Below are 26,987 nucleotides of genomic sequence, written 5' to 3'. Positions count from 1 at the left end.
CTGGTCAACATGGTGAAACTCCATCTCCAATAAAAATACAAAAATTAGTCAAGCATGGTGGCGGGCACTTGTAATCCCAGCTACTTGGGAGGCTGAGGCACAAGAATTGCTTGAACCTAGGGAGGCGGAGGTCGCAGTGAACCAAGATCACACTATTGCATTCCAGCCTGGGCGACAGAGCAAGACCCTGTCTCAAAAGAAAAGAAAAAGAAGAAGGCTTTCTCTTATCTTTCTCTTACTTAACAGAGACTGAGGTTTCAAGAATAAAAAGTCAAAAACCAGGCACCTCACTCTGAATAAGACATGTTTTAATGACTATACTAAACACAACATTGTTAAACTTATCAATTTTTTCTTCTGTCACTTTATTTTTTCTAGTTTTTTTTTTTTAAATTCAAACCTACAGAAATGCTGAGATGATAGTAGAATAATACAACATTACAAATCATTTCCTCAATTCACCAACTATGACATTTACTATACAGTCATGTGTCTCGGTCATGTGCTGTTTTGGTCAACAGCGGACTGCATATACGATGTAAGATTATAATGGGGCTGAAAAATTCCTGTTGTGCAGTGACTTATAGCCATCCTAAGGTCATAGCATGAGCCATTACTCACGTGTTTGTGGTCATGCTGGTGTAAACAAACCTACTGCACTGCCAGTCATACAAAAGTATAGCACATACAATGTTGTACAGTATGTAATACCTGAGAATGACAATAAATAGCTGATAGTGTTTTTTGTATTTACTATACTATACTTTTTCTTATCTTTTTAGAATATACTCCTTCTACTTATTAAAAAAATTAGTTAACTTTAAGACAGCCTCAGGCAAATCCTTCAGGTAGTATTCTAGAAGAAGGCATTGTTAACATGGGAGATGACAGCTCCATGCATGTTAGTGCCCCTGAAGACCCTCCAGAAGGACAAGATGTGGAGGTGGAAGACAATGATACTGATGATCCTGACCCTGTGTAGGCCTGGGCTAATGTGGTATTTGTGTCTTAGCTTTTAACAAGAAAATTTAAAAGGTAAAAAATAAAAATAAAAAATTTTAAATACAGAAAGAAGCTTATAGCTGGGCATGGTATCTCACACCTGCAATCCCGTTACTTTGGGAGGCCAAGGCGGGCGGATCACTTGAGTCCATGAGTTCGAGACCAGCCTGGGCAACATGGTGAAACCCCATCTCTACTAAAAATACAAAAGATTAGCCAGGCATGGTGTGGCGCGCCTGTAATTCCAGTTACTTGGGAGCTGAGGCAGGAGGGTCACTTGAACCCAGGAGGTAGAGGCTGCAGTGAGTCAAGATCGCACCACTGCACTCCAGCCTGGGAGAAAGAGCGAAACTCCGTCTCAAAAAAAAAAAAAAAAAGAAAGAAAGAAACTTATAATGATATAAAGAAAGTATTTTCATACAGTTAAATAAGGTTTCTGTTTTAACATGTTATTACAAATGTCAAAGGGTTTTGAAATATTAAAAACTTTTTAAAAGTTACAGTAAGCTAAGGTTAATTTATTATTGAAGAAAATTTTTAAAATAAATTTAGTGTAGACAAAGTGTATAGTGTTTATGAAGTCAACTGTAGTGTACAGTAATGTCCTAAGCCTTTACACTCACTCACCACTCGCTCACTGACTCACCCAGAGCAACTTCCATTCTTGCAAGTTCTATGCATGGTAAGTGCCCTACGCAAATGTGCCACTTTTTAATCTTTTATAATATATTTTTACTGTACCTTTTCTATGTTTAGATATGTTTGGACACACAAATACTTACCATTGTATTTGAATTACCTGCCGTATTCACTACAGTAACATGCTGCACAAGTCTTTAGCGTAGAAGCAATAGGCTAAACCATATTTTTTTGTTTGTGTAGTATACGCTATGATGTTCACACGATGACAAAACCATCTAAGAATCCATTTCTCAGAACAAGTCCCGTCATTAAGTGACCAATGACCGGTGTTTGCTTTCTGTCTGTCTCTAAAAATATAGAAACATTGTGTTGGCTGAGCCATTTGCAAATGACTTACTGATAACAGGATGCCTTACCCTTAAATTCTTCAGCAGCTGTCTCCTAAGAACAAGTAGCATACCATTGCTACCTCCAATAAATTTAATATTTATTATCACCTAATACAGAGACAGTTTTTTTTTTTTTTGGCAGGGTGGCGGAGGAGGGTGTGTGATGGAGTCTCCCTCTGTCGCCCAGGCTGGAGTGCAGTGGCATGATCTCAGCTCACTGCAACGTCCACCTCCCGGGTTCAAGCGATTCTCCTGCCTCAGCCTCCCAAGTAGCTGGGATTACAGGTGCCTGCCACCTTGCCTGGTTAATTTTCATATACTTAGTAGAGACGGGGTTTCACCATGTTGGCCAGGCTGGTCTTGAACTCCTGACCTCAAGTGATCCGCCTGCCTTGGCCTCCCAAAATGTTGGGATTACAGGCGTGAGCCACCGCGCCCAGCCTACATAGACAGATATTTAAATTTTCCCAAGTGCCCCAAAATGTTCTTTGTAAATTTTTACAAGCTAAAGATCCAATTAAAGTTCACAAATTACATTTCACTATCATGTCCCTGTAGTGTCATTTAATCTGGAACTGTCTCTTCATATTTTTGTGTTTATTTCTTGGCCTTGATATTTTTTAAAAGCCCAAACCAGTTGTCTTTTAGGGTATCCTGTTAGATTTAGATAAGAAGTTTTTGGGAAGAAGACTAAGTGATAGGTACTTCCCACTGATTTATACAAGGATATGCATAAAATCACATACTATCTATTTGACTCATCCATTGGAGATTTTAAGGTTAATCACTTGGTTGCAGTAGTGTCTAAGGGATCTCTCCATTGTGAAGATACATTTTTTCTTTGTAATTAATAAGTTTATTATGATTTGAGATTATGCGAATGTTCAGTTCTCTAAAAGCCCAGTGGTTTTAGCATCCATTAATAGTCCTTGCTTGGATCCGTTATTACCAATGGAAGATGGCAATCTTCTGTAAAGAAACAGTATATATTTTTGTCTCCTTTTTCTCTCCCCACCTTTAAAAAAATACCTTTATGGTCTTAGGCACTATTTTTTTAATTCAATGTTCTATAATTCATTACCATCATTCTTTTTCTAACTTTATATTGCCCCAAATTTGGTCCTTCAAGCAAATGTCTGGGTCCCATCAGTCTTGTAACATCTTGATGAGTCAGAAAAGTGCTCAAAGTTCACCTTATGCTTCATCTGCCTCAAACCTGGAAGCAGGCATTTCCTCAAACATGCCTGCTTCTGTGGAATAGTGTTTATGAACCAAGATTGAAGGAATTCAGTGTGTTTGTTGTTTCTGGGTTATTGTTTCTAGGCCCTTTCAGAGGACAGAGCCAGAGTTAGTAGGGAGGGGCTTGGGGGAAAGAGAGTGGAAAATACACACACACACACACACTCTCTCTTACACAAACACCTCTCATCCAGAAGCAATATACCACACGGTCCTTCCTTACCTTCCTCCATTCCGTATCTTTCTTCTCCCATAGTGAGTAACCTCACTTACAATAACATCAATACATTTATACTCATTTTTAACGCTACATAATTGTTTCAGAATTACGTAGTAAAAATAGTCTCAGCAACATTTTCATCTTTATGCACTTGAACATCAGAGTTACCAAATTATCCCACATGATCTTGTAAAAGTCGCACATAGCAAGCTAACAGGCTTCTAAATAGTAACCAGAGATAATACAGATTATATACAAGTCGAAATTCCAGGCCAGGAGACAAATAACCACTGTTACTAATGTGCACATTGGGAACTGCATTTTAATAAAAGTGGTCACAACCTGGGATGAGAAATAACTTGAAAATGTTGAGCAAAAGAGTCTGGTTGAGCTTGGAAATAGATCGTCACATTCATCTTCCTTGCACACCTTATCAAGGAAAAATACATTAGACATAATGTATTCTAACTAAGGATATTTTGTTAATTTGATGCCCATATTGGTACTACACAATGATAATCCTCTCTTCTGATGCAGTACTGCTCTTTTAGAAAAACAATTCTCAGTGTACTGGGATACGGTACTAGTCTGAGAGGCTTTTTAAAAGTTAAAACTCTGGGAGCAGCTGATGTTGCTATTGCCTTTATCTTGCCACACTGACCCACATGGGACAATCATCTCCGCCTGGGCAGAGGAGACACACATAGCTGGCTCCAGGGAAAGACTAAACTGGCAGCGGATAGGCTGCCCCCTCCAAGGACCTAATTCCTAGATAGGCTTTTTTTTTTTTTTTTTAGTAGGGACAAGGTCTTGCTATGTTGCCTAGGCTGGTCTTGAATTTCTCAGCTCGAGCAATCCTCCTGCCTCAGCCTCCCAGAGTGCTGGGTTTACAGGCATGAGCCACCATGGCTGGGTTGGTCATTGTCATCCCTCTTTTTTTTATAGGAGAAAATAAATCCCTAATTTCTGTCCCAGCCTCAGAACAGAAGGATGCCAAGATGAGGATAGAGAATAAGTAGCCTTCAAGATTCCTGCATCAGAAATTCTGGATAAACTGTTAACAATGCAAAGAAAACAGGTTCACTAGGTGATCCTAAGGTTGAAGTGCTGGAGTTGTTAACTAATTTTAAGTGGCATTTAAAAAAATGTCTCGGCCAGGCGTGATGGCTCACACCTGTAATCTCAGCACTTTGGGAGGCCAAGCGGGGGTGGATCACGAGGTCAGGAGATCGAGACCATCCTAACATGGTGAAACCCCATCTCTACTAAAAATACAAAAAATTAGCCGGGCGTGGTGGCGGGCACCTGTAGTCTCAGCTACTTGGGAGGCTGAGGCAGGAGAATGGCATGAACCCGGGAGGTGGAGCTTGCAGTGAGCCGAGGTCACGCCACTGCACTCTAGCCTAGGCAAAAGTGAGTCTCCGTCTCAAAAAAAAAAAAAAAAAAGTCTCTTCTGTTCATATTTTTTCAGCCAAGATCTCAAAAACAGTAAGACCAAATTGTATCATAGAGTACTGTATCAGCAAAAATCATCCTTTTCTTGGGAAGCCTGTGAGATTCTAAAGTGACTGGGTATGACAGTTGCGTTGTGTGCAGAAGCACATCATGCTGCCAGAAGGTTCCCTGGAAGAAGATACCTAGGTGCAGGACAATGGAAGAATCCAACTCTAGGATCTTGAAGTATATTAAGACATGGTCACCCCATGGGCTGGAAAACTGAGGCCAGTTCCAGAGATGATGATATTCAAAAATGGTGTGAATATCACTATGGCAGCCTAGCCATAGGTTTGGAATTCTACGAACATCTGGTAGTTGCATTCTTGACCCTGATATTTGAATTCTAGAGTATTACTTGGTTAATCAACACCACTGAAATGAAGGGGCTACACTAGAGAAACCAATAGTAGGTAATAAATGTAAAGCATCCATATTCCATGTCCTTATGCATCACAGATGTGGCCAGCTGCAGGCAAAGCAGGTTCATTTCTTCTTTTCAACCATCTTCTTTGGCTAATCTTTAAAAGTCTTACGTTAATAATCAAATGGAGACAAAGCAGTAGCAAAAATACTTTAAAGTTAGTATTCTTCAAATGCCAATTGTACTATAAAGTGAATAAAAATAAACTAATCCAATGAAAAACCATGAAAAAATGGCAAATATCTATAACAGGTATTATAGCTACAAATGTTTTACATGACTTTATCATCGAAATATATGTGACCTGCTTTGAAACAGAGTCAATGGCTTAAAGAAACGATGACTTACGTACCCACAGCATCTAAAAACATAGTGCGGATGAGTATCATTAAGACAGATAAGCAATCGTGTCCATGGCCTACCCTGACTGCTTTGTGCTACATACCATAATCTTTTGCCATCAGTTAATGAATAAATTTATGTCACAAGCCCCAATATACCATTCCCTCTGCTTATGTGAATAAAGTTACATGCACTGTATTCTACCTTCCCTGCTTCATGCTTCAACATATAGAAAATCATGAGTGTCTGTTGTGTTGAAATAAGTGTAATTCTTTGAGTGTTACAGGAAGGTATGAGTCAAAGACTAGTACAGAAGCCTACCTAAAATTCACCAAACACATGGAGACACTTTGGGGATGCCATTTTCAGTCACTTTATTATCAGGAACTTTATTTTTAAATTAATTACAGGTACCCAAACATTAAAGTTCAAAAAATTAAAACAAACCAAAATGAGAACCTCAACAGCCGTAGTTGTTTATTTGCTGCTTATTCTTGTGGCCACAGAGGAATTCTACTAAATGTCAAATGAAGGATGTCTCTAAACTAGAAGACAAGTTAAAGGGCCTTGTTGTCATTTCTGTCATTGTGGTGGTGGTTGTTGGCTTTCTTGGAGAAATATATCTGTGACTTTCTCAACTAATGGGCCTCTGGCCTTAATTATCAAAGCATCCCTTTTCCTAGAGGAAAAGACTAGTAATAAATACATATGGTATATTATCTAATATCCCTTACTGTTATCCCAGAAAATCTTATTAAAGTGAACTACTGATTGGAATAGTGCCTGTCAATGGTGACTCAATAATGATTTCTTGAATGATAAATACCTTTAACTTCATCTCTACTTGTTGCTCTCCCATCTCAGAAACTTATGACCTTCATTAAGCCCCACTAGTTACTAGTTTGGTGACCGACTAGGGGGCTAGCAGGAAAGCTAACTCATAAGGCTATGACATAAGCACTGAGGCATCCTAAAGCCTTATCTGGGCCACAATAAGTTACCTAGTTACCTCTACAAACTCTACTCCACAGCCTAGCTCTGGAAAATCAGGGAAAAAGAGAGAGAGTTCAGCACCCATAACACACTCCCTATGCCACTTCTTTTGCATTTCCTCTTAGCCAACAGTAGAGAAAGACTATTTTTTAGCTTGTTTCACTTTTCCTTGATCTTCTACTTTCTTAATGGCTGCTTGGATCGCCTCTGGGTCACCCAGGAACTGATGAGGCCCAACAGCACACAGGTTTTCATCCAATTCCAGAAGAATGGGGACTCCAGTAGGAAGAGTAATGTTGATGATGTCTTCATCTGAGATACCTGTTGATCAGGACAGGAAGAGACCAGGTGTTAAAACACAACTCAGGAGGAAGTTCTGTTTAATTGTATAACTGCACTTTAATCCCATTTAACTGTGTGCCTGAAACATGCAGGTACCGAGGGATTCCAGCTATAATTCCTGGAATCCAGGAACTTTCCAGAAATTACAAAAAAAAAAAAAAAAGGCTTAGAGATTCACAGCAAGTGCTACATCAGGACAGTAGATACCTTTTGGGACAATCTGTTCCTGTTTCCTATCTAAATCTGAAAGGAAGGAAAATTATTTTCTCTATGCCCACAATTTGTGTTACTAGTTTTCCAAGGAATCAGGTAATCTCGAAAAATCAGAAAGTGAACCAGGAGCGTTGTCTGTATTTCTCCTTTTATGTGCTGTACCCAGGCTGGTACTAAAATTAGGACTTTTCGCTAATCTCTAAATCTAGTTCATTTGCTTAGAATGTGTTTGGTTTTCCCATACTAAGTGAGCTTGCAATACCCTGAGCTAGATCCAGTCCAGCAGGAATGCTTTCCTAGGTGCTTAGAAAGCACAGTCAAGGGAATCAGGAAGGGATTTTACAGCATGCCTGTGAACAGGGCTCACTCTCCTATGGTCCCTGAACATTCCAGCTGCTAAAAAAGGAAGGTATATATAAAACACAAGCCACCTTTGGCCCTTTTTAAAGTACAACTGAATTACAGGTAATTCAACTTGGACCAGAAGAGCTGTAGTTGTAGTAGCAGTGGTAGTAATAATATCCTTTATTATTATAAGTACTTTTAACAATAAACAGCTAACATGTCCTGAGTTCATATTTCATGCCAGGTACTCTTTTAAGCATTTTGTATGTATTAACTCATTTAATCATCATTGCAATCCTATGATGACATATTATTTCTCCATGTAACAAGTTCTGGCACAGAGAGGTTAAGTAAACACTTATCACACACAGAGTAAATGGCAGAGCCTGGATTCAAACCTAGGGGTCTGTACCTGCTGTATAATGTAACTCCTCTCAAGTTTCTGAGTTCAAAGTGAGCAAAGGGAAGGCGTGAGAAAGAGATGAAGTTCAACAAGCTAAAAGACAACTGAAAGTATTCAAATTATCTACTTTAAAAACACTCCTTTATTAATCACATAGACTTCTAAATTCTAACCATATGCTTCCTGTTCTATGTTAACAGAAAGGACCTAGGTGGAACAAGTTCAAGGGAGTCCAAGGATTTGTCTTTACTTGAGGGCGGCAGAATAAGTTGTTATCAGTTAGTAATCAATGCACCTTTTCATTTTAATTAGCCATTGATCCTAACTGTGAGCACCAGCCAAACAGTCACAGAATCGTACCACTGGATCCTTACTGCTGGGGTGGCTTTTTATTAGAATTTCATGTCAAGGCCTAGAAGAGCTACCTAATAACTCTTATACACAAACTATCCATACTCAAACAACTATGAAAAATGGAAAGGATCTTAACTCGGAAGACACAGTCTCTTCCAAGTAAGTGTACTGTCCCATCACCCCGCCCCCGCCAGTCCCCCTTCAATGTACTATGCAATTTTAGGCAAGTAACTTCTCTGGACCTCCAATTCTCCTGTCAATTAAAAAAGAAAGAAAAGAAACACACACTCTTCCTTTGCCAGAATTTTAAAGGGTTGTGGGATAAAAGGGGTGGCTTAAAAGAGAACATACATGAAAAAAGGGTAGCACAATAAGTGTCTCTTCTTTCTCCATCAGGAATTCCCTTCTAGGTAGAAGATTTAAAGGGAAGGCTATTAAGATACTCCTTTGCCCTGCCAAGCCCTACCCTCACACTGCAACCTTACAGAAGATTACCATCACAAACTACAGATGCTGAGAACAAATCTATTCAGACCAGACCTCTAGCTGTTTAGCAGGGAGATGACTGCTCTAGATTCTAAGCACCTGGCTTCAACAGGTTAGAAATGTCAGCTAGCCGCACAACAGCCACCACAAACATCCCTTGGAAAGAGCAGGAGGGGAAGTCAACAGCCTGTTGTTTGGAGTCTGGTGACCACTGAGCCTTTCAAATCCAACAGTGCTCACTCCCAAATCCAGGGGAAGCTCTGGAGGTCTCCAAACCTAACTCATTCATTAACTAGTAACTGAGGGCCCTTTATGTTCCTAGTACTCTGTGGAAGAACATGTGTGAGTGACCTTGGCCAAGATTTTACCTCCAATCAATTATTTCTTCATTTATAAAATGAGAGCGGATAGTCTCTCTAGCACCAACATTCCTTTATTTTATTCTTAATGGTTAAGAAAAGCAGAGGCACCTTAGAGACACGAGCATGAGAACACTGAGTACTGTTTATATTCATCTACTGTGCAAGGACCATGCTTTCTGTTTCCAGAGTCTGTAAGCATATTGCTCACTAAATTGGAGAGAAAAATGGATTTTATAGATTTCTCCAAATAATCTAAATTTTCAAATTAGTAAAAAACTAATTTGTTAAAAGATAACAAAAGTGACCATGTTTGACTAAAGTTTACCAGGAGAAGTAGAAACTATGAGTGTACATATCTATCAGCATCTCGGATTCACCACTCATAGATGTGTGCCTTTGCAGTGTCACCAACTATTAATCTTAAGTTCTTGAACCTAAGACTTTATTGTAGAATGACTGAACATTATACTTCTATCCAACATTGTATTTAAGATCCTAGCCAGGGCAACTAGGCAAGACAATGAAATAAAAGGCACCCAGATTGGAAAGGAAGAAGTAAAACTATCTCTATTTGTAGATGGTATGATCCCAACAAAAACCTGTTGGAACTAATAAACTCAGCAAGGCTGCAGGATACAAGCACACTATAGAAAAGGAAATTGGGTTTTTAATACAGTAGCAATAAGCAACATATAAGATTATGGATTAGACGATGTAACACTGTTAAGAGGGCAATATTGCCTAAATTAACATACAGATTCAATACAATCCTATCAAAAATCTCAGCAGACTTTTTTGTATAAATTGACAAACTGATCTTAAAGTTCATATGGAAATCTAAGGTACTCAGAATAGCCAAAACAACCTTGAAAAAGAAGAAATAAACCAAGGGACTCATAGTTCCTGATTTCAAAACTTACTACAAAGCTATAGTAATCAAGATAGACACAGATCAATGAAATAGAATTGGGAACCCAAAATAAACCCTCATATTTTTTATCAATTGATTTCCAACAAGTGTGCCAAGACAATGAAATGCAGAAAGAATAATCTTTTCAACAAATAGTACTGGGATAACTGTATATCCACATGTGAAAGAATGAAGTTGGACCCCTAACTCACACTTTATATAAAAATTAACTCAAAATGAATCAAAGACTTAAGAGTCAAGAGCTAAAATTGTAAAAATTTTTAGAAAAAAAGCCATAGGAGTAAAGTCTTCACGACCTTGAGTTAATTAATGGTTTCTCAGATATGGCACCAAAAGCATACACAATAGAAGAAAAAAATAAACTGGATATATAAAAATTAAAAATGTTTGTGCTTCAAAGGACACTATTAAGAACATAAAAAGGCAACCCAGAGAATGGGAGAAAAATTTGCATATCATATATAGTCTAGATACAAGTTCCTTATCAGATATAAGAACTGTCTCCAACAATAAAAAGACAAGACAAATGATCAAATTTAAAAATGGGCAAAAGGTTTAAACAGCCATTTCTCCAATGATATACAAATGGTCAATAAGTACATAAAAATAGGCTTAATATTACTAGCTATCAAGGAAATGCAAATCAAAACCACAATGAGATGCTACTTTGTACCCTCTAGGATGGCAACAAGAAAAAGTCAGATTATAAACAAGTGTGAGTAAGGATGTGGAGAAACTGGAATCATAATACACTGTAAAATCAGGTATGCAAAAGGCTATAGCCTCTTTGGAAAACAGTCTGGCGATTCCTTTTGTTAAACACAGATCTACCATATGACCCAGCAATTCCACTACTAAGCATATACACAAGAGAAATGAAACATGAGTCTATACAAAACTTGTACACAAACTTTCATAGCAGCATTATTCATAATAGTCAAAAAGTGAACACAACACAAATGTCCATTAACTAATGAACAGATAAATGTGGTATATCCATACAATAGAATATTATTTGGCAATGAAAAGGAATGAAGTACTGATGCAAACCACAACAAGGTTCTTGGATGAATCTTGAAAGCATGATGCTACTGAATAAAAGAAGCCAGTCACAAAGGACCACTTACTGCATGAGTCCATTTATATGAAATGTCCACAACAGATGAATCTATAGTGACAGAAAGTAGATTAGTTGTTGCCCAGGGCTGGGTGGAATAGGGGAGGGACTGGGGGGGTGATAGCAGCTAAGGGGCACTGGGTTTCTTTTTAGGGTAGTGAAGATGTTCCAACATTGATTGTGGTAATGGATTTACAATTTTGTGAATACACTAAAAGCCATTTAATTGTATACTTTAAATGGCGAATTGCATGGTATGTGAATTATAACACAATAAAGATGTTAAAAAATAGTAAACAGGGCTGGGCGCGGTGGCTCACGCCTCTAATCTCAGCACTTTGGGAGGCCGAGGTGGGTGGATCACCTGAGGTCAGGAGTTCAAGACCAGCCTGGGCAACATGGTGAAACCCCATCTCTTACTAAAAATACAAAAATTAGCCAGGTGTGGTGGTGGATGCCTGTAATCCCAGATCCTTGGGAGGCTGAGGCAGGAGAATTGCTTGATCCTGGGAGGTGGAGGTTGCAGGGAACCAAGACTGTGCAACTGCACTCCAGCCTGGGCAACACAGCAAGACTCTGTCTCAATTAAAAAAAAAAAAAAAAAAAAAGGAAACAGATCCAGAGTGGTTAAATAAACCTGCTCTACTCACAGGACTATTAAGGCAGTAAAAATGGACCTTTTTAAACTACCAAATCCCCAGGATATAAACCCTGGTCAGGTGACTTATCCATGGTTACCAAATCCCCAGGATTTAAACCCTGGTCAGGTGACTTATCCATGGTTATTTCCACGACTACCGAGGAGGAGAGAGAAGAATGTTTATATGAATGCTCTGCCCCTGTGAAAGGCTGGGTCCTAAATGGACATCTGCTGATGCCATCCAGTGTTCCCACGACTGGTGAAGGGAATGAATAAGTTTGTCTGATCCCCTGCTAACACACTGCGATTATGATGGGCCATGTTTAGGGGTTGTTGTCTGTGACTTTAGAAACGAGTTCCAGGTCTTCAGCAAGGGGCTGGGGTATACATGGGATTCACTTGTTTGACCATGGCCTCAGGTCTAACCAGATCCAACAGGTCCCCTGTTTAATAGCAGTACTCTCAAGTTTGGTCCCTTTTGTGTGGGACCAAATTAAAGAGCCAAATAAACAAAGGCCGCCGTAATATTTCAACTACAAAGGAAGGAGAGTTCAACAAAAATAGAAATGTTTCCAATAAATAAATAAAATCAACATTCCACTTTAATGACTACTCAAGCCATTCACACAGCAGACTAATTACTTACAAATATTTAAAATACTTAGACTGGTTAATAATCAGTCAATGAGACTTAAGTGACTAAAATTTTATTTTATTATTATTATTTTCTTTTGAGATGGCGTCTCACTCTGTCACCCAGGCTGGAGTGCAGTGGTGCAATCTCGGCTCACTGCAAGCTCCGCCTCCCGGGTTCACGCCATTCTCCTGCCTCAGCCTCCAGAGTAGCTGGGACTACAGGTGCCCACCACCACACCCGGCTAATTTTTTTGTATTTTTAGTAGAGATGGGGTTTTACCATGTTAGCCAGGATAGTCTCGATCTCCTGACCTCGTGATCGGTCTGCCTCGGCCTCCCGAAGTGCTGGGATTACAGGCGTAAGCCACCGTGCCTGGCCGACTAAAATTTTAAAACAGCAAATTAGGAAAAACCACAGTGAAGCCACTACTCATTACTCAATTCTGGCATAAGTCACATTCATCATCCTGAGAAAGTTAAGCAGGCAGAGCTCCTAAGGCCAGAATAATGCATCTGAACTATATTAAACTAAACTGAATTAATACTATCAGCCTTACGTATATACAGATTTCACATCCAGCAAGTGTAGTATTTTTGATCCAAGTTTTGTTGGGAAAAAAATCCATGTATAAGTGAACCTATGTAGTTCAAATCCATATTGTTCCAGGGCTGGCTGTAAAGGGAAACACCACTGAGTTCTCACCCTGTACCTACCCCTCTCCACAGTGGTGTGGAGTTAAATACAGTTGTCCTTACTTAGCAGACCATATTACTAAATAATTTCCGGACCCTAGCAGCCAAACCATAATAGTGTTACTTACAGTTGAACAAACATTTACTAAATTCTTGCAATGGGCAAGGCACTGTGTTCTACAGTAGGGTGGAGAGGAGCAGGTGCAGGGTGAGAACCCAGTGGTGTTTCCCTTCACAGCTACCCTTGTCTTTAAGGGTCTGCCATTGCCTTTAAGTCTGTGTTAAAGTCTTTAAGTCTTTTAAAGTCTTTAAGTCTGTGTTAAAGACTTAAAGTCTGCCTTTAAGTCTTGAATCTTCATGTAGAAGCACCTAGGAGCTAACTGTAGTCAATTTAAATAATGGGATATTTTAAGGAAGAAATAATGAAAGTTTGGGGTAATAAGTCCAGGAAGTAGCTCAAGGCCAAAATTGGGGAGAAAGTCAAACAACTTTATTTTCTGCATAGAGGACTAACTTCAGGAAGTCAAATTTGCACCTACCAACCCCCTCCCCTAAGTCACCATAGTAGGAACAGGAACCAAAGACAAACTGTTATGTACACTGAACATCTACTAAAGCATCTTCTGGTAGAGGTGCTTGTGCAAATGCTCACTTTTCCCACCAGGATTATAAATTCCTTGAGAGCAGGAACAATATTTGATCCATTTCTGTATCACCCACGCTGTTAGAACACAGTGCTTTACCCACTGCAAGATTTAGTAAATGTTTATTCAACTGTAAGTCACACTTTTATGGTTTGGCTGCTAGGGTCCAGAAATTATTCAGTAATATGATCCACTAAGTAATTACAACTGTATTTATTATGTGAATCTACTTTTTACATATAATTAAAGGCTATAAGGAATAAAATGTTAGGCTGGGTGTGGTGGCTAATGCCAGTAATCCCAGCACTTTGGGAGGACGAGGCAGCCAATCACGAGGTCAGGAGATCGAGACCATCCTGGCTAACACAGTGAAACCCCATCTTTACTAAAAATACAAAAACAAAATTAGCCGGGAGTGGTGGCGGGTAACTGTAGTCTCAGCTACTTGGGAGGCTGAGGTGGGAGAATGGCATGAACCTGGGAGGTGGAGCTTGCAGTGAGCCCAGATTGCACCACTGCACTCTAGCCTGGGCAACAGAGTGAAACTCCGTCTCAAAAAAAAAAAAAAAAAAAAGGCCAAACTAAGCTTCATAAGTGAAGGAGAAATAAAATACTTTACAGACAAGCAAATGCTGAGAGATTTTGTCACCACCAGGCCTGCCCTAAAAGAGCTCCTGAAGGAAGCACTAAACATGGAAAGGCACAACCGGTACCAGCCACTGCAAAATCATGCCAAAATGTAAAGACCATCGAGACTAGGAAGAAACTGCATCAACTAACGAGCAAAATAACCAGCTAACATCATAATGACAGGATCAAATTCACACATAACAATATTAGCTTTAAATGTAATGGACTAAATGCTCCAATTAAAAGACACAGACTGGCAAATTGGATAAAGAGTCAAGACACTTCAGTGTGCTGTATTCAGGAAACCCATCTCACGTGCAGAGACACACATAGGCTCAAAATAAAAGGATGGAGGAAGATCTACCAAGCAAATGGAAAACAAAAAAAGGCAGGGGTTGCAATCCTAGTCTCTGATAAAACAGACTTTAAACCAACAGAGATCAAAAGAGACAAAGAAGGCCATTACATAATGGTAAAGGGATCAATTCAACAAGAAGAGCTAACTATCCTAAATATATATGCACCCAATACAGGAGCACCCAGATTCATAAAGCAAGTCCTGAGTGACCTACAAAGAGACTTAGACTCCCACACATTAATAATGGGAGACTTTAACACCCCACTGTCAACATTAGACAGATCAACGAGACAGAAAGTCAACAAGGATACCCAGGAATTGAACTCAGCTCTGCACCAAGCGGACCTAATAGACATCTACAGAACTCTCCACCCCAAATCAACAGAATATACATTTTTTTCAGCACCACACCACACCTATTCCAAAATTGACCACATACTTGGAAGTAAAGCTCTCCTCAGTAAATGTAAAAGAACAGAAATTATAACAAACTATCTCTCAGATCATAGTGCAATCAAGCTAGAACTCAGGATTAAGAATCTCACTCAAAACCGCTCAAGTACATGGAAACTGAACAACCTGCTCCTGAATGACTACTGGGTACATAACGAAATGAAGGCAGAAATAAAGATGTTCTTTGAAACCAATGAGAACCAAGACACAACATACCAGAATCTCTGGGATGCATTCAAAGCAGTGTGTAGAGGGAAATTTATAGCACTAAATGCCCATAAGAGAAAGCAGGAAAGATCCAAAATTGACACCCTAACATCACAATTAAAAGAACTACAAAAGCAAGAGCAAACACGTTCAAAAGCTAGCAGAAGGCAAGAAATAACTAAAATCAGAGCAGAACTGAAGGAAATAGAGACACAAAAAACCCTTCAAAAAATTAATGAATCCAGGAGCTGGTTTTTTGAAAGGATCAACAAAATTGATAGACGGCTAGCAAGATTAATAAAGAAAAAAAGAGAGAAGAATCAAATAGATGCAATAAAAATGATAAAGGGGATATCACCACTGATCCCACAGAAACACAAACTACCATCAGAGAATAATACAAACACCTCTATGCAAATAAACTAGAAAATCTAGAAGAAATGGATAAATTCCTCAACACATACACCCTCCCAAGACTAAACCAGGAAGAAGTTGAATCTCTGAATAGACCAATAACAGGAGCTGAAATTGTGGCAATAATCAATAGCTTACCAACCAAAAAAAGTCCAGAACCAGATGGGTTCACAGCCGAATTCTACCAGAGGTACAAGGAGGAGCTGGTACCATTCCTTCTGAAACTATTCCAATCAATAGAAAAAGAGGGAATCCTCCCTAACTCATTTTATGAGGCCAGCATCATCCTGATACCAAAGCCGGGCAGAGACACAACCAAAAAAGAGAATTTTAGACCAATATCCTTGATGAACATTGATGCAAAAATCCTCAATAAAATACTGGCAAACCGAATCCAGCAGCACATCAAAAAGCTTATCCACCATGATCAAGTGGGCTTCATCCCTGGGATGCAAGGCTGGTTCAATATACGCAAATCAATAAATGTAATCCAGCATATAAACAGAACCAAAGACAAAAACCACATGATTATCTCAATAGATACAGAAAAGGCCTTTGACAAAATTCAACAACTCTTCATGCTAAAAACTCTCAATAAATTAGGTATTGATGGGACATATCTCAAAATAATAAGAGCTATCTATGACAAACTCACAGCCAATATCATACTGAATGGGCAAAAACTGGAAGCATTCCCTTTGAAAGCTGGCACAAGACAGGGATGCCCTCTCTCACCACTCCTATTCAACATAGTGTTGGAAGTTCTAGCCAGGGCAATTAGGCAGGAGAAGGAAATAAAGGGTATTCAATTAGGAAAAGAGGAAGTCAAATTGTCCCTGTTAGCAGACGACATGATTGTATATCTAGAAAACCCCATTGTCTCAGCCCAAAATCTCCTTAAGCTGATAAGCAACTTCAGCAAAGTCTCAGGATACAAAATCAGTGTACAAAAATCACAAGCATTCTTATACACCAATAACAGACAAACAGAGAGCCAAATCATGAGTGAACTCCCATTCACAATTGCTTCAAAGAGAATAAAATACCTAGGAATCCAACTTACAAGGGATGTGAAGGACCTCTTCAAGGAGAACTACAAACCACTGCTCAAGGAAATAAAAGAGGATACAAACAAATGGAAGAACATTCCATGCTCATGGGTAGGAAGAATCAATATCGTGAAAATGGCCATACTGCCCAAGGTAATTTACAGATTCAATGCCATCCCCATCAAGCTACCAATGACTTTCTTCACAGAATTGGAAAAAACTACTTTAAAGTTCATATGGAACCAAAAAAGAGCCCGCATCGCCAAGTCAATCCTAAGCCAAAAGAACAAAGTTGGAGGCATCACACTACCTGACTTCAAAGTATACTACAAGGCTACAGTAACCAAAACAGCATGATACTGGTACCAAAACAGAGATATAGATCAATGGAACAGAACAGGGCCATCAGAAATAACGCCACATATCTACAATTATCTGATCTTTGACAAACCTGAGAAAAACAAGAAATGGGGAAAGGATTCCCTATTTAATAAATGGTGCTGGGAAAACTGGCTAGCCATATGGAGAAAGCTGAAACTGGATCCTTACACCTTACACCTTATACAAAAATCAATTCAAGATGGATTAAAGACTTAAATGTTAGACCTAAAACCATAAAAACCCTAGAAGAAAACCTAGGCATTACCATTCAGGACATAGGCGTGGGCAAGGACTTCATGTCTAAAACACCAAAAGCAATGGCAACAAAAGCCAAAATTGACAAATGGGATCTAATTAAACTCAAGAGCTTCTGCACAGCAAAAGAAACTACCATCAGAGTGAACAGGCAACCTACAAAATGGGAGAAAATTTTCGCAATCTACTCATCTGACAAAGGGCTAATATCCAGAATCTACAATGAACTCAAACAAATTTACAAGAAAAAAACAAACAACCCCATCAAAAAGTGGGCGAAGGACATGAACAGACACTTCTCAAAAGAAGATATTTATGCAGCGAAAAAACACATGAAAAAATGCTCACCATCACTGGCCATCAGAGAAATGCAAATCAAAACCACAATGAGATACCATCTCACACCAGTTAGAATGGCAATCATTAAAAAGTCAGGAAACAACAGGTGCTGGAGAGGATGTGGAGAAATAGGAACACTTTTACACTGTTGGTGGGACTCTAAACTAGTTCAACCCTTGTGGAAGTCAGTGTGGTGATTCCTCAGGGATCTAGAACTAGAAATTCCATTTGACCCAGCCATCCCATTACTGGGTATACACCCAAAGGACTATAAATCATGCTGCTATAAAGACACATGCACACGTATGTTTATTGTGGCATTATTCACAATAGCAAAGACTTGGAACCAACCCAAATGTCCAACAATGATAGACTGGATTAAGAAAATGTGGCACATATACACCATGGAATACTATGCAGCCATCAAAAATGATGAGTTCATGTCCTTTGTAGGGACATGGATGAAACTGGAAATCATCATTCTCAGTAAACTATCGCAAGAACAAAAAACCAAACACTGCATATTCTCACTCATAGGTGGGAATTGAACAATGAGAACACATGGACACAGGAAGGGGAACATCACACTTCAGGGACTGTTGTGGGGTGGGGGGAGGGGGGAGGGATAGCATTGGGAGATATACCTAATGCTAGATGACTAGTTAGTGGGTGCAGCGCACCAGCATGGCACATGTATACATATGTAACTAACCTGTACATTGCGCACATGTACCATAAAACCTAAAGTATAATAAAAATATATATATATAAGAAAAATAAAAAGCACATATCCAAAGACTTGTATGTGAATGCTCATAACAGCTTTGTGAATAACAGCCCCACATGGAAACAACCTGAATGCACATCAATGGATGAATGGATTTTTAAAAATTGTAATATATCCATAGAATGGGACATTATTCAGCAATAAAAGGAGTAAACTACTGATAAACCCAGCAACATGAATGAATCTCAAAAACATGCTGACTGAAGAAAGCCAGTTCCTCCCCCCCTTAAAAAATATTTCGTAATGACTCCTTTCATGGGAAACTCTAGGAAAAATAAATCCAATCTACAATGATAGAAAATAGATCAGCGGTCTAGCCCTGGTGGAAGTGGGACTGAGAACATTTTGAGGTAATGGAGATGTGGTAGTGGTTACATGGGCATATGTATGTGTCTAAACTCATCAAACTACATAGTTAAAATGTGTGCATTTTAAATGATAAAGGTTTGAGATTATGAATATGCTAATTACCCAGATCTAATCACCCGCTGTCCTCCCACTGTTCATCACACATATTCTCAATAAAGAAACTATTTTTTGTAAATAAATAAATAAATAAATAATAAAACCTGTGCATTTTATTATACCTAAATTACACCTTAATAAAGTTGATTTTTGAAAAAGAAAAAAAAAAAAAAAAGAACAAAATGTTAATTAAAAATCCTAAAACATAAAGCCTATATATGAAAACACCCTAAGGACTTTGTCAGAGGTACAGTATAGACAAATTTCAGAAAGAGGTTAAAAGCTCCAAAAAAAAGGACGTTGTGTGTCTCATTCACATATAGGTGCTATATCCCTTGTACCATGAACAAGACCTGATTTAGTGAACCCTAGGTGCATACCTGAATTGAATAAATTCTAACTCTCTGGGTTTTCAAATTAAATCTAGTCTTTTACTGTTGAAGCCTTGATTAAACACTGTGCTCTCCTATGACCTTACCAAGAAAAAAAAGGAGAATTAAAAGAATCTTAGCCTTGAACAAAAAGCTGTTTACATCTAGTGCCAATATAATAAACAATTCAAATTAAATGGCTTTATATGTTCTTTGATTTTCTCCAAAGTGTTCAAAATCTTTGAATTTTAGAAAACCAGAAGAGATGGTCAGAGAGACAGAAAGATTTGCTACAGGATGAGAAGGAAAGAAGAAACCCCAATTCTGTAGTGTATACTCTTTGGAATTAGAAAAAAAAAGGGAAATAACTCCAGTCAACTCATTCGTTTAATAAGGTGCCACCCATTCATTCCTCACTTTCCTCTCCTGGTCAGGTAAGTCACAATTCAAACCCCACCGACAATCTGTGATAAGAGTTCTGTATTCCTTTATGGCCAATAAGAGCTGAAACAAGAGATTCAGAGTTTCATAAATGATCTACCTATTTTTAACTTTAGTTCTTTAATATCTGAATACTATATATGTAAAGATAGGCTAGGGTGATTTGAATATTATAACACGATAAAATAAAAGCCACTAATTTAGAATAAGGCAGAGAGAAGAATCCATTCTACGTTTAATTTTGTAGTTAAAATAGCCTATAATGTTTAAAAAATAAAGGGTTCTATAAGTCAATTATTATAAAAGAAAGCTTAATCACACCAATAGGCAACTACTTGCCTCACAGAAGAGAGGCCTGAATTGGCTGCTTCTGAAAATATCACACTAAAATGCCAAAGGTAACCAACTCATCAGTCCCCATCCCCACAGCTAGTCCCAGCTGACCTTTCCTCCCTGAGTCTCTAATTTTATCTCACCACTTCTGTGCCTTGCTATGTATGCAGCTGCACACAGGTCTTCAGGGATCAAGTCTGTCTTGCATGAGTGTCTTGTGTGTCACTCTTACTCCAAACTTGAAACTGCATAGTCCTGTGCTTAAACCCAGACTAAACAATCCATTTCCTCTGGCAAGATGCAGAATACATCCAGTGTTTCAGTTTGGTACCTGGCTTTTCCTTGGATGCACGCCAGCAGGAAACAAACAGGAAGTGACTGTGCCAACCACAGAGAATGAAACACATGCCTGTCTGGAACACTACAGTACAGGATGCTTTCAGATACTTAGGTCTGCGTTAGATGTTTTCACGGTGGTGCTTTGTGAGAAGTGTGTCTGAACCAGTCAGAGGTGGGCCCTGCTTTTTAACCTGGACTTATTAGCACAATAATGGTACTTCTAAAAGCCAGTAAAGCAGTCCCTTAAGTAGGCATTTTTTTACTATATAATATTCTGTATGTCTTGTTTTGACTTCTTCCGAAAGCATTAACTACCATCAGATTAAAAGTAAAGCAATCTCAAAAGCATATATGATTTATGAGCAGAGATATTACATAAATAATATCATTTGACAGGGGAGAGGTCATCCCCATCAGCCAGGAAGCCTGCTTTAGGCACTGACATGTGGTTTCCGTGTTTGCAATTCTTATACAAGAGTGTTATCTAGCTCCGAATCATTATCACTTGCCTCCCAGTGTACCATTCATCTGCGTTGACTCCAGGAGGTCCTTGTTGACCCGCTCCTAGACTAGGTTGTTACAAGAGAAAAAGGAGGGGATGGAAGGCCCAATTAAGGCTAAAGAAATTGATGATAATAAGCAGAGATAGTCTGGGATAAAAAAAATTAAAAAAACCTTTATTAGAGGAGCTTTCAACCTATAACATTAGCAAGATTCTCAAACATAATTTCTCATGAAGAAGGACTTTAAAAGGCAGTTCCCTATAATGACTGTGGTTTAGGTGCTAAAGTCAGAAGCAGATGGCTCCTGAAGCCTTGAGAAAGCATAACAAATGCCCTCCAGGTTAGTTTTCAAAGGCACAGATAGGTTCATATAGCAAACCTTCAACCCTTCACTTAATTCTCCTAATTGACTAACGTAGTCTATTACTTTGTGAACAAAAGATAAGGTCCCAATTACGGCAATGGTGAGTTCACTGGATAAAGCAAGTCTTTTTTGAGGTATGATTTACATACAGCAAAAGTCACCCTTTTTAGCATACGGTCCTATGAGTTTTGACAACTGCATACAGTAGTGTAATAACCAATCAGGATATAAAACAGCTCTATCAACCCCTTAAAATTTCCTTGTGCCCCCAGCAGCCTACCCTTACCCCACCAATCTGTGTTATTTCCCGATAGTTCTACATTTTCCCAAATGGCACATAAACGGAATCATACAATACACAGCTTTTTTAGCCCAATTTCTTTCACTTGGCACAATGAAGCTGAGGTTCATCCATGATGATGGGTGTATCAATAGTTTGATTCTTTTTACTAAAGCAGTTTCTTTAAGCAAAACAGCTTAGTGATCAATGATTGATCAAATGAAATAAAAAATATGACCTGGATATACTAAACAGCAAAGTAAAACACAGTATTGAACCATAGCTTTCCAGTGAGTTCAGAGCTATGTTCTAGTTCCTACATAAAACAACATGTATATGTAAAATGCCTAAAACTGTACTTGGCACGCAGTATGCACTGAATAAAGGTCATCCTGTATAGCTATGCTAGAGTGCGCCATTCAGACCACAATGTTATAACAGCAGTAATAATTTAAGACTCAATTAGTTGCATTAAATTACCTTTTTATAGTTTACCTGCCATGGATGTTCTTGACTCAGCTTCTTAAAACACAGTATTCCAAACAAAGAATAGGTCAAAGGAAAGGCTACCTTTTAGAAAAAAGTTTTAAAGCCCAGGTGATAACTGTGTGTGGAGCCTCAGTGAACTGAGTTTTGAGTAGAGTTCTTGACGCCAACTAGTTACCATGATCACGGCCAAGGAATCTAGAGTCTCTTTAGATTTCAGTTTCCTCCAACAGCACCTGTCTTTTCCACAAATGGAGAAAGCATCAGTCAGGGTATGACTGCCTACAGTGTCATAATATCAAATATCTGAGAAACAACTAACATCTTCAGAACCAACACTCTTTACTGTTGAGGTATATGGATGATACCTCTAAGAGTAGACCTAAGAGGAGATGAGTAATACTAGCATACTCTTAGTAGAAAGATCTTAAAGCAATTTGAGATTTCAGCATAGACCAATATTCTAATCAGTTATTTAACTGGGGTCATGATTCTTCCCACCCCAGTTTTCAAACAATAAGAAAGTATTTTTCTGATAGGATAGTATGCTGTCATTGATGCTATCAGTTACCACACTCCTCCCCAGTAGGTAAAACATTTTTAGCTTGTCAAGCAGTTTAGAGACAAAATAGGGAAAAATTACTCCAGTCCCTTGAAAGAGCCCATTTTATATGGGAGAAGTTTACATAAACATCTCTAGAAAGCACGGCTTGGAATCAGATGAATCTGCAGCCACAAGTGTTTTTACTTTTATAATAAATGCAAAGAAATTTAGCAACTTTTGTGCTTACAGGAAATATAAAACCCTGGTTATGCCCATTTCTAGATTCAATTCTTAACAGTAGTGAAAGCTAACATCTTCATTTTTACGTTTTTATTTTTCTAAAAGGGGGTCTCACTATGTTGTCCAGGCTGATCTCAAACCTAGGCACAAGCAATCCTCCTGCCTCCACTTCCCTAGTAGTTGAGACTACAGGTGTGTGACCCCACACCCAGCTCAATATTTTTATAGTGAGGTAACCACATAATTTATCATCCAGACTGGGGCACTTTTGAAAGCAAAAGGAGATGCTATTAATAATTACATTCGGACAACAGGCATTAACCACAAAATGGGCATGTATGATCATGTAACTTGATAGTAAGCATAAATTGGCAATTAAGATGGTAACTTATATTTTGTACCACCATAAACACATACACATGAACTGGCAAAGCAGTCCTTCCTATAGAAGAAAATCTTTATTTCCCCCCTAAACAGTAGGGGAGATTCACTTAATTTTTGGAGTCTTGAAAAGTTAGCATCTAAATCCAATGAAATGTTTTCTTTTAGGTTGGTAAGTTATCAAGAAGTACACAAACACCTGTAACTTGAGCTGTGGAAAGTTAGACATGCAATACAAGAGGACTAACATTAGACTAACACGCCTATTCTGGCGAGTGAATACATCTACAATCAATTTTGAAAGGGCTAAAATCTCACTAAATTAACAGAAATGATGTGAAAAAAATATGACATACTATTTCTTCTGATCTTGAGAAAGTCACTTATGCTTAATTCTTACAGTTGTGAGATAGAATACTTGGGACCTTATTTTTCAATAGACACTGTAAGAGAAACTTTACTAACGCAGATTGGCATTTAGGGACAATAACTAACTTATGCAGTGATCCTGAAATCCAATCCAGCCTATTTCATGCACATGACATAATTTCTTCCATGTTAGGTGTGGGAGTTAAGTCACAGTGGAGAACTACAGCAACATCTAAGAACTCCATTAGTGTTAACTGGAGTACCACCAGGAGGTACTATAGGCCAAAAAGGAACAAAGTCATCATATCCAGAATGGGTGAGAGTCAAGATTACAAACCATCCTTCTATTTTCCTGCGGACAAATCTGGATCCTCACATCCACTCCATTAGTTTTCTAGGCTATGGTCTTATCCTAACTGCATGTTCTGGCTTTTCTGCCATTTTTTCCCTCTATCTGCCATCCTCCTTGGTCACCAACCCCATCATTTTTATTCTCTACCTCTCTCATAGATACCCCCCTCTCCGGCAGCCCATGTCTTTTTCTGTGTTCACATACTTCCTACTGAAGTCATTTCCTACAATTTACTTCTTTCTACACCAACCCCACTGTTTTACATCAATTATCCCCCAAATAAAAACATTTTCTATAAAGTCTGTTTATGGTAATAGGGATAGGAGTTATAATGTAAGGCTACTTTAAAATGTCATTAATGGCCAGGTGCGCAGTGGCTCATGCCGTAATCTCAGACTTTGGGAGGCTGAGGTGGGTAGATCGCTTGAGGCCAGGAGTTCGAGACCTGCCTGGCAAACATGGCAAAACCCCATCTCTACTAAAAAATTACAAAAATTAGCCAGGTGTGGTGGTACATGCCTATAATCCTAGCTACTCAGAAGGCTGAGGCATGAGAATCGCTTGAACCCAGGAGGCGAAGGTTGCAGTGGGCCAAGATCGAACCACTGCATTCCAGCCTGGGCAACACAGTGAGACTTTGTCTAAAAAAGAAAAGAAAAGAAAATGTCATTAATCTCTAAAGGTCATTCAGTTTCATACTTCCAACTTAAAAAAATAAAAATAAGAAATAAAATAAAATAAAAAGCCCTTTAGATGAAGGACTGGAAGCTGCCTGAAGACCAATGCCTGCTTATTTCCCAATGAGCCCTGTAAGTCCACTTCTGCCCCAGTGGTCAAAGCTGCACTTTGATTTTCCCCAGTATTCTACACTCCACAGCCATGCATTTCAGTTTTGTTATCACTTCCATTATGTTTGCCACCCCCCATTGTTTTCTAGGCCAATGACAAATCCTTTAACCTTTCAATTCCATTGATTATTTTTCCAGCTTTAAAGAGACATAATTCACATACAATTCGCCCACACAAAGTGTACAACTCAATGGCTCTTAGCATATTCGGAGTTGTGCAATCCTCACTACAATCAATTTTAGAATATTTTTATCACCCCAACAAGAAACTCTGTACCTATCAGCAAATCACTTGCAAAATCTTCCATCCTCTCTACCCTCTAGGCAACAACCACTCTACCTTCTGTTTCTAAATATTTGCCTATTCTGGGTATTTCATATAAATGAAATCCTATAACATGTGATCCCTTGTGGCTGGCTTCTTTCACATAACAGAGTTATTTCAATGTTCACCCATATGGTAGCATGTATCAGCATCACCTTCCCTTTCATTGCCAAATAATATTCCATTGTATAGATAGACCCCATTTATAAGTTGATGAACACTTGGGTTGTTTCAATCTTTTGTCTATTATGAATAATGCTGCTCTGCAGGTTTAGGTACAAGTTGTTGTGTGGACATGTGTTTTCATTCCTCTTGGGCATTGTGATGGTTTGAACTGTGATCCCCTCAAAAAGATAGGCTGAAGTCTCAACCTCCAGTACCTCAGAATGTGACCCTATTTGGAAATACAGGGTTTAACAGAGAATAATCCCATTAAAATGGAGGTCACTGGTGGGAGGCGGCAGGCTAATATTATTGGTGGCCTTATAAAAGGAGAAATGTGGATAAGAAACACACACACAAGGAGAATGCCAAGGAGCGATGCTTCTGAAAGCCACAGAACATCAAAGATTGCCGACAAACACCGAAGCTAGCCAAGGCAAGGAAGAATTGTCTCCTAGAGTCATCAGAGAGAGCATAGCCCTGCTCACACCTTGATTTGGGACTTCCAGCCCCCAGAAAACACATTTCTGTTGTTTTAACCCACCCAGTTTGGGTGTTTTCTTACGGCAGCACTGGGAAGCTAATACAGCTATATGGGTAGGCGTGGGATTGCTGGATCATATGGTAAGTCTATGTTTAGCCCTTCTGAGGAACTGCCAGATTGTTTTCCAAAGCAGGTACACCATTCGATTAAATTAATTAAATAAATTGCTAATAGTTTCAAAACCTCCCTCAAATGTAGAAAAGCAAGTTTTGCCATGTCTAAACACAACCTCTACATGTAATTCTCTCTTTGCCCCCACCATGGTTATAGTCTTCTTTACCATCATTTGTTAAACTTTCCGATTTCCCTCAAAAAGAACAGTAAAAAATAGTTAAATCATCAATGCACTAGCAGAAGGGGATGTGTACAATGAGCTGTGGCTGGGCTGTAGAATCGTTTTAAAGAGATCTATAATAAATTTGAAGATAGGTGAAGAGTCAATGGTATTAAACAGCAGGAAACTTTTTTAAAAGGGGGACTTCCAAGCTAAGAAGGTGGAGAAAGAGGATCCTAAAGGAGATAGTGGTATTTTCTTGAGAGAAGGGAGCCTGGCCACAATAAATCTGAGACCCAGCTCTGAAAAAGGAGTTGGCACAGTTGAATAGAATATGCCTCTGGCAGAAACTCTGAAATTCTGAATTTCAGTTTGTTGTCTAGTAGGAGCCTCACCTCTTCTTCAAACAATAAAATACTATGGTCCATTAATGATGAAGTTATATATCACTAATAATGAAGTTAAAGATCTAATTATTCGGAACAAGAATAGAACCTTTTATACAGTTGAGTAAATAAGATACACATGTGTGTGTGTGCGTGCACGCACATATCAAGTGCCATGTCTAGCCAATAAAATTTT

General features: G+C 38.7%; 1 protein-coding gene across 5 annotated transcripts in view; it reads right to left on the bottom strand.

Annotated features, from left to right (window-relative positions):
- Positions 1-6,101: 6,101 nt before the first annotated feature.
- BPGM (bisphosphoglycerate mutase) overlaps positions 6,102-26,987 on the bottom strand; it is a 36,160-nt gene continuing 15,274 nt past the window's right edge. For 3 of the 5 annotated variants that reach the window (XM_054494602.2, XM_054494605.2, XM_054494601.2), the window contains one exon: positions 6,102-7,066. In XM_054494602.2, coding sequence (XP_054350577.1) covers positions 6,888-7,066 — 179 coding nt within the window. In that variant the 3' untranslated portion in view covers positions 6,102-6,887. Of the gene's footprint in view, positions 7,067-22,131; positions 22,607-26,987 lie in introns of those variants that run through there. The other 2 variants (XM_063667855.1, XM_063667854.1) reach the window with 2 other exon arrangements.

Source organism: Pongo pygmaeus, chromosome 6 (assembly GCF_028885625.2).
Source record: "Pongo pygmaeus isolate AG05252 chromosome 6, NHGRI_mPonPyg2-v2.0_pri, whole genome shotgun sequence".
Classification (NCBI taxonomy): domain Eukaryota; kingdom Metazoa; phylum Chordata; class Mammalia; order Primates; family Hominidae; genus Pongo; species Pongo pygmaeus.
Note: the sequence above shows the minus strand (reverse complement) of the source record. Positions and strands in the feature narration are given on the sequence as shown.